The sequence below is a fragment of the Dufourea novaeangliae genome, unplaced genomic scaffold, assembly GCF_001272555.1.
Source record: "Dufourea novaeangliae isolate 0120121106 unplaced genomic scaffold, ASM127255v1 scaffold50, whole genome shotgun sequence".
Classification (NCBI taxonomy): Eukaryota; Metazoa; Arthropoda; class Insecta; order Hymenoptera; family Halictidae; genus Dufourea; species Dufourea novaeangliae.
Window position 1 is genome coordinate 239,298 of NW_015373927.1, and position 8,536 is coordinate 247,833.

Below are 8,536 nucleotides of genomic sequence, written 5' to 3' on the forward strand. Positions count from 1 at the left end.
GAGTGGTTAGCTGGCCGAGATATTTCAAGAAGAGTGAGAAAAGGGAAAAAGGAATAAAAGAGATGGCAAGACTGAGATGTGGCAATGAGGAGAAGGCCAACAGATACTGGGAGGATGAAGATAAAAGGTGCGAATTATGCTGTAAAGAGAAGAAGACGCTAGAGCATCCGGCAAGGGAGTGTGTGGGGATAGTTAAATGGTCAGGAGGATTGGAGGAGCTATGGAGATAAAGGGATGGGCCTAGAGTGGGCGAAACAACTAAGACAAAGAAGGAGGGAGAAAAGGAAGGAAAATGTGGGGGAGAGCTAGGAAATTGGAACCACACCAAAGAGAACAAGGGGCAATAAGATTAGGATACTGATATAGTTTTAGTTTTAGTTTTGAAATATTTAGATTCTAATTTGCTTTAATTCTGATTCGAGTTTATGTTACGTTTATAAATAAGTTTATTTGTTATAGTAGTGTAGTTTTTGTAACTCTGAAATGGTAAAGTTTTTGTTTGTTTGTATTTATATTTTTGTATAGTATTTTTCTTGATTATTGTGTATGTATCTGCTGGCACTCTATATCGGGCATTGTGTCATCGGAAGTCGCCGTAAAGCCGAAATGCAAGGGAAAATAAAGTATTATTATTATTATTATTATTATTATTATTACTTTTATTACTATATCTTGTTGGCAGTCGGTGAACCCGTTCATTGTCTTCCGCGAATAGTTCAGCACGGAAACCGAAGCAACCTCGTATAACTGTGTACTTTGACCATCTCATCATGGGAAACATACTGTACTATGAAAACATTTTTATACCTGAAGGGAAAGAATCTTGATTAGTTTATTACGTAGGAATTTATATTCTTAAATGAAAATACTGTAAACAAAAACATAACAATACCACTCATTATCCATAATTTTAAGAACAGTAGTAAATTTTATATTTTTATTAATACAGAATTTATGTGTTTATTTCATAATATCATTATATTTAACATGTTGAATGTTTGATTTATTTTTGTAGTTGTATTTGGTTTGAAATTTTCATTTTATTAGACTTTTTACGATTTGTAATACAAGTCTAATTCCGATATATACAATCCCTATATTTAGTTACTGGAAAATTGACAGACCATGTTTATTTCTGTTACAAAAACTACTATGAGTTATGTTAATGCTTACCATATAAAAAAGATATGAATTATAAAATAACTAACTTTTAACTAATTGCATAATTGGAGAACGTCGATTTTCTAAAAAAGTAAAAGAAATTTATCACAAAGTTTAAATTCTAATAAAGAAATTTAAATGTATACTTTTATTGTTGTTACAGCTTCAACATCACTACTAGTAAAAGTCCATTTCTTAAAACTTTTATATATTCGACTCTCTTCCTTTTATGAAAGTATCAAAAATATCCTTTCTGGTATTCATTCCCCAACAGACAACAAAAATGAAACATTTGATTCATAATTAAATGATTAAAAATATAATTAACTCATTTAAAATATACGTTGCCCAATTATTATACAGGCCCTTCGACTAACATTCATTCTACCCCCTTTTCCAAAAAAGGCGAAATAACCAATAACAATACAGATCATCTTGCTTAACTCTAATTCGACTTCAAGATGTAGAACTAAGTAAAATTTATAAATATGGTACAATTGATAATATGCTATAGAGCACTAATAGATTAATTACAGATACGTATAAGTAATAGCATTGTGTCGTTGAATCTTATGGCGATTTTTAAGTCCCCTGCTTACAAGTAATATAATCAAGGATTTAATTAAATGTCTGTTCTCATATTCAAATTGAGTATGCGTCATTCAGTCGAACAACCACACGCACCAACCACCACAGTGGACTAGCAGCCATCTTGACTAGCTTTTTTCAAATTTTTGCTGTTTCCTCCCATTTTATTCCCATCGAGATGAGAGTCTTCTGGGTCAGCAACAAATTGCATTGTGCTCTTCCGTATTCAGTGGATAGAAATCAATCCCCAGGATGCTCAGGGCAACTACGATTCACTTGAAACCATTTATCAATGCAGCTGAAATACACCAATTATATTCTGTTGCTTTCAACTTGTATATAGAATCATGTCACTAATCCTAAAACAACAATTATTGAGACACCATGACCTTGCAACATGCTAATGTTCTCTGTATATTTGCCAATAAATATTAGAATGTACCGTCTTTGTAACTGCCCGTAATTGAAATAACTTTTTATAGAACCCTAAGAGGGAAATGATGTGTGTATACGTTCGTTAGTTGCACAGTCATACACCTCAATGTAAATGCTACTGGTGTCTTTTTAAACTTAATATAAAAGCCTTAATACGAGAGGAAAATAGAGTTTGTATAGTACATTTAAGATTTATTTATAATACCTGAAATTTAAAAGAAACTTACTTTTTATGATATATACAAAGGCAGGGTAAACGGGCTATAACATCTCCAGGTTGTAAGTCTTCAAGACAGATAACACATTCGCCTTTCTCATCAGATAATACATCTTCTGCAATGCAAGATAAAAAGTGATACATCAGTTTAGTCTTACATTAGCTTATATACAGGGTGTCTCAACTAACTTGAGCACCTGAAATACTTAACGGCAAGTTTAGTAATTTTAGAGGCATGGAACTTAAATGGCATCACAAGGAACAACTTACAAGGTACATGCTTTTTTTGTGGGTGGAGGCATTTCAGAGATTTCAAGGTCACCTTGATTTTTTTTAACGGAATGACCTATTTTTTGTACCATAGATCAATACAGTATCAATTTCAGAGTAAAAACGTGTTCTTCATACGTCCTAAACCTAATAGTTAACGAGATATTCATAAAATAATTACTGTAGTGAAGTTCAGAGGCATCAGTTCGAGCACCTATAGCTTTCAGATAGTAAGTACGTATTAAAAATAATTCGATCTGTTCTTAATTTTACTACAGAACATCTTAAAAATGAGAAACACAAATGAACCCATGTTTAATCTTGTTTTCATCAAAATAATCTGGTTAGTAACTTAGGAAGGAATATTTTCCTAAATCTTTGTCACAAAATATAGAAGTTTTAAATTTCATTTGTGAATGTTTCACCTTATTGTTCTCAATATAAATATAAATATTTAAATAAAGAAATTCAAATTATTGCGTACAACCTAATCTCTGGACTTCACACTAAATTTTAAACAAAAGACAATCTGTATGCAATATGTAATCTGGTACTGTAGTTTCTATTTTCTTGCAGCAGGAAATTTATAGTTAAAAGTACCTGCACTATGTAGTAGAATAAAGTAATTTATCAATATACACTTAGATCATAAATAACAACAGTTACAGAATTTTATTAGTCCATTTTGCCAAAATAATGCATCAGACTCATAACACCTAACATAAATCAAGATGTACAGGGTTAGTACAATGATCTTTATAAATACATACTGGAAGTTAGGTTTTTCATTCACAAACAGTTTAAGTTAAAAGTTTTATTAGTAGTTTATATAATGATGCAAAGATACATTTTCTGTAAGAACATAATCTTTTGCAGGTAATGACATATTTCAGATTTAAAACTAATTGTATTTGAGATAATATATGTATTGTGTTATGTCTTCGTATTGTAGCAATGCAATACAAAGACAATACAGCAAATGTTGTGAAATTGTCATTATTTAAAACACTTCCTAGATGTGAATGTACTCTAGGATTGTCAGCTGTTAAAGAGACCATGTAAAATTACTTAAATACTTTTAAATATGCTGTTTGTTCAATTTCTGGCCATTAGTTATGTTACTGTGAAATGTTTAAGTATTTTAGCTTATGTCTTAATATTATTATTGATCAAATAAAAGCACCATCTATTAAGTGTTACACAATACACTGCAATCGACTGTTGCTGCAAATATGTACATATCATATATTGAAACTAATACACAGCATTTATTTCATAAAAACAAATATTTATCTTATTTAGTTTTTTTACATTCATTAATCTTATTTCAAAGATAAATATGTTATAATATCAACTGAAAATACATTTATATTTATTAAAAGTTTGCAACAAACAATGAACTACATTTTAACAACTGAAAATGATTTTAAAATTCAACATTTCAATGACCACATTAAACATATATATTTCTATAGTCACAAAGAACAAATTTCACTGTTGTATAAAATGAATATTTCTTTCTCATATATTGATATTGATTCTTGCATACAATTATTTTATTCAATTTTCATATGTAACTACTACATTATAGGAAAAGATTTAATGAAACTATCAATATAAAGTACAAACTTACCATTGTAACTAAGACGTGGTTTCGTCAGGCACATGACCAAGTGACATTCTATGTCATCTGGCAGAATAAATTTGGAACAAACAGGACACTTTAGACCTTCAAACCAAAGCAATTTATTTATGAGTATAATCTGTTGACACAGTAAAAAGTAAGGAATCATTAAGTTAGTAAGAACAATACCATACAAAATTCTTCTCATTTGAGTTGCTGGAACAACCTCAGTCTCAGACTCATTTAAACACGAACTTATTATAATTCCCATAATAAAAGCGGCATATTTCAAACCCTTCCATCCCAAATAGTACTTTTTGAAATATTAAAACATCATTATTAAAACCTATGCCCTTTTTATGGTCGCGATTTAAAATTTACGCAACAACGTTTGATCACGATTGATTTACATGTGGTTACCGGGACAACTAGCTAGACAACATACGCCAAACAGATGTCCACCGTTTAGCTCGCAATTAATTTAAGCTACTACAATGAAACGTGATCATAACATAACCTAGCTTTACTTTATTTTGAATTCAATTAGAGACGCAATTCAAGAAACACATTTATATTTAATAAAATAATATAGCCACTGGCTGCGTTCAGCGGATTCAACCGTTACGAATTCATCAGTGATCAGTCCTATTTTCCTGAATGACATTTGGGGTAGATAGTGTGATAGTTGATACATTTGTAGCAGTTTGTGGTGCTAAATTTAAATAGTTATTACACCATGCGTGAACAATATTGTCTTCTAATAAAATATAAAAAAAGGAATGCAGCTTTGCTAATTGCTTTGGACAATGAGATGGATGTGATGTGATTAAAATATTAATGGACGATATAGGGCATAGGGCAATCTAAAAATAATGTAACAACAACAAAGCGCAGAATTAACTATGCTGAAAATATAATTCCGTTATACACTAATAATTTATTTAAAGAACATTTTCGGATGTCACACATAAGTTTTGAAGTATACATTTGTTAATTCAATGATAGCTTTAAAGTGTATACCATAAATAAAACATATAACTTATACATATGTATTATTGGATATTATATTATAAAAAAAGATTAAATAAAGGACAGGAATTTGTGAATCATAGATACTAAATAAACAAATATGGAAAATATGGAATCCTATTTTGTATGTAAAATGCCGTCGTGGCTGCATTGTGCTAAGCGTTATGTTGTTTACGTTTGTCGGTCACTGGGTTCCGCCATATTGAATCACAACACGTTGAGCAAAGGTAGCGTAATTTATTTCCGCCACGAATATGACGACCGCTCACTAAATATGTTGAGAAGTTAGCAAGTGAGCAATACTGTTCAGCGTAAAATCTAGTGAAATCATTCAACAGTTGCGCAACGGTTGAGTCCGCTGAACGCAACCAATATGTCGTATAAATGTGATTAATTTTAAAACGCGTAAGAATTATAGAAATAACAACGTAATATGTTATGAAAAATTAGTGAATATAAGCATTTAATAAACTACTTTTTTGTATTCTGCAGCGAAAATATTGAAACTTATGTTTCACTTTATTGTGCATACGTAACACACACACACACACAAAATACACACGCACACGCGCGCGCGCATATTCATGTACGTATGAACAATGTTACGTAATCAATAATAAAATTTATATCATATTAAAAATTAATGTATGTACGAATACATCTTTGTACGCGCTTACATGTGTCACGTGCGTATATAGGTGTGTGCGCGCGTATACATCGTATGTCTTCCATTGTGTGTTCTGTATAAATATATATATTTATATATGGATACATGTACCATACATTAGACATTTCTGAACATAACACAGTGGAATGTTTTTCAACTACTAATTAACTTATCATATGTATACATATAAACTGATAGGTGCACACTTTGTAATATATTGGCTGTGATTTAATAAACTTACCGTTAAGAGACCAAATATGAGAAGGCAAGCTATGGGCAGCATAAACCCGTCCACTTTCTTCATCTGCATCATCTGAATCAAGTTGGGGTAGACCAAGTGCTTGACCAACTCCGACTCCAACAGAGGCAGCGAGACTGCTTTGTTCTCCAGAAGAAAGATCTGGCACTGAACTCAAAGAACGAGCACGTTGCCTACTGTCTCCAGACACTCGAGAAGTTTGAGATTGATTCCCTTGTTGATGTTGATGTTGCAACATGCTAACACCTCCAGGTAGAGAGCGAAGCATAGAAAAACTCTGCATGGTAGTTTCATTTGCTCCAGTAGAGGATTGCCCATTGCCTCCAGCAGATTGTGCTACAGTGCTTGCTTTAGCTCCCATCCCAATTGTAAGTAGTGGTAATATTCCGTTTCAATTTAAAGTCTTCGTGTAATGGGAAAATTCTGTCTTGTAATCACAAAAAAAATTAGTATTCCAGATATTGGATTTGGCAGTAATACACGCACTGACACAATTCTTGCAGATAGTCCTAACTTTTCTAGTTTTCACAGTCGGGAGGGTAGTCTAAATTGTAAATCTTAACGTCAGCGATGTTATAACACTCTAGGATTTAACGTAGGCCGAAATTTTGCAGACATGCACCACAACGAGCAAGTCATATCGTCCGAAAGCATACCAGCGGCTTGTCACGCAAAATACCCCCCGACATCTTGTGAGAAATTTCCTAGAAGTCAGTAATCAGCTGCTAGATACCATGATGAATTTACGCTGTGCGGACTTGATTTATTTGATTCGTTCTGTACTGACACGAAACACCAACAACATTTAGTTCACTACGGACCGCTGATTGGTGGAATGTATAGCACTACAAAATTCCAATTGGCAGAACATATGTTATTATCATAGTCTACCAATCAAAAGTCTGTTCAAGCTGGTGCTTTCTAAACACTTATCTATAGTCCATCCGACGGATCGAGTCAGTAACTATAATAATAAAGACAAAGATAAGTAATGACCATTTGAGTGGCCAGTGATGGCCAGGGACAAGGTTAATTGCCAACCAATAGCTGGGATTAGCACGCGCTATTTTGGTTATTTTTACTGACTCGTAAGTTGAATAGTACACCCAAGAGCAAACTCGGCTTCCACTAGGAGAAAAAGAGGGATAGAAAAAAAGTCTTCTACCACTTGGGAACTTTATTGTAGATAGTGAAATAAATGTTAAATCGAATGTTAATTTGGCATAAATTTCAGTAACTCCCAAAACTAAATGGTAGGAGGCCTTTCGCCAACCTCATATTTTCCCCTAGAAGAAGTCTAGTTTGCTCGTGAGGGTACACTCAGAAGTAAACTCGGCTTTCACTAGGGGAAAAAGTAACACCCCACATAACACTGGATGCCTAATAGGTGTCTTTCAGATACCCCATAAATGATACATTTATATGTAATCCTGTCTGAAAAGATATCTATTCGGCCGCCAAAAAGATATCGAAGGTTACTGTAAAGACTACCTCTAAAATACAGTTATCTGAATGATATCTTTCTGGTAACTTTTTTCAGATGTCTTACGGTATCTGCAGATGACTATGGTTTAGTGGGACGGTAGAAGGGACCTTCTACCATGCTCCTACCATTTGGTATTGGAAATTACTGAAATTTATGCCAAATTAACATCCGATGTAACATCTATTTCAGTACTTGAAATCAATTTATCAAGTGGTAGGAGGCCCTTCCCTTACGCCAATTTTTCACCTACGGAAAAAGTGATGTAAGGGAAAGACCTCCTACCACTTGGGCTCGGAGTTATTGAAACTTATGCGAAACTAACATTTGGTTTAACATTTATTTCAGTATTTAAAATAAATTTACCAAGTAGTAGGAGGTCCTTCTTTTATGTCACTTTTTCCCCTAGTGGAAGTCAAGTTACTAGAGATGGCGTGAACTGCTACTTGTGAATCACGAGGACGGCCACAGCCGACTCTAGTACTAGCCGTGCTGAAGGTAAAAATGACAACAACGCGGGAGTCCGGCTTCAATACCTTTTTTTTTTTTTTTTCCGTGAGGAAATGCGTTACGCACACCCCCGCGCCCCCCGACGGGGGGAGGGGCGGGGGTAGTGTGGGACTCACCCCTCGGGCTGGGTGCCCGGGAGGGATACCCACTAAAACCTCACGGTGGCCGGGCTCGGCGCTGTGCGGGGAGGCACCAGGATCTCTTGCGAACACGACCGGTACCTCCCCAGCGCCCGCTCCGCCAGTGGACGGCGGAGCGCCCTCTCTGTGGTGGGGGAAGCAGAGCTCCCCCCC

At 34.2% G+C, this 8,536-nt stretch overlaps 1 protein-coding gene across 1 annotated transcript; it reads right to left on the reverse strand.

Moving 5' to 3' along the window:
* Positions 1 to 1,420: 1,420 nt before the first annotated feature.
* Positions 1,421 to 6,970, reverse strand: LOC107195081 (E3 ubiquitin-protein ligase ZNRF2). The gene is made up of 4 exons (XM_015584853.1): positions 6,233 to 6,970; positions 4,305 to 4,400; positions 2,412 to 2,517; positions 1,421 to 2,047 (listed from the first exon to the last, which is right to left on the reverse strand). The coding sequence occupies exons 1-4, from the start codon at positions 6,609 to 6,611 to the stop codon at positions 1,990 to 1,992; spliced, it is 639 nt and encodes a 212-aa protein (XP_015440339.1). The 5' UTR covers positions 6,612 to 6,970; the 3' UTR covers positions 1,421 to 1,989.
* Between the last annotated feature and the right edge of the window lie 1,566 nt (positions 6,971 to 8,536).

What these genes read in the sequence shown, in the direction of transcription:
- LOC107195081 (XM_015584853.1), bottom strand. Translation starts at nt 6,611, where the DNA reads ATGGGAGCTAAAGCAAGCACTGTAGCACAATCTGCTGGAGGCAATGGG. An exon ending in TCATATTTGGTCTCTTAACG is followed by an intron (nt 4,401 to 6,232) that starts GTAAGTTTATTA and finishes TTTGGTTTGAAG; the next exon opens with GTCTAAAGTGTCCTGTTTGT. An exon ending in ACCACGTCTTAGTTACAATG is followed by an intron (nt 2,518 to 4,304) that starts GTAAGTTTGTAC and finishes CTTGCATTGCAG; the next exon opens with AAGATGTATTATCTGATGAG.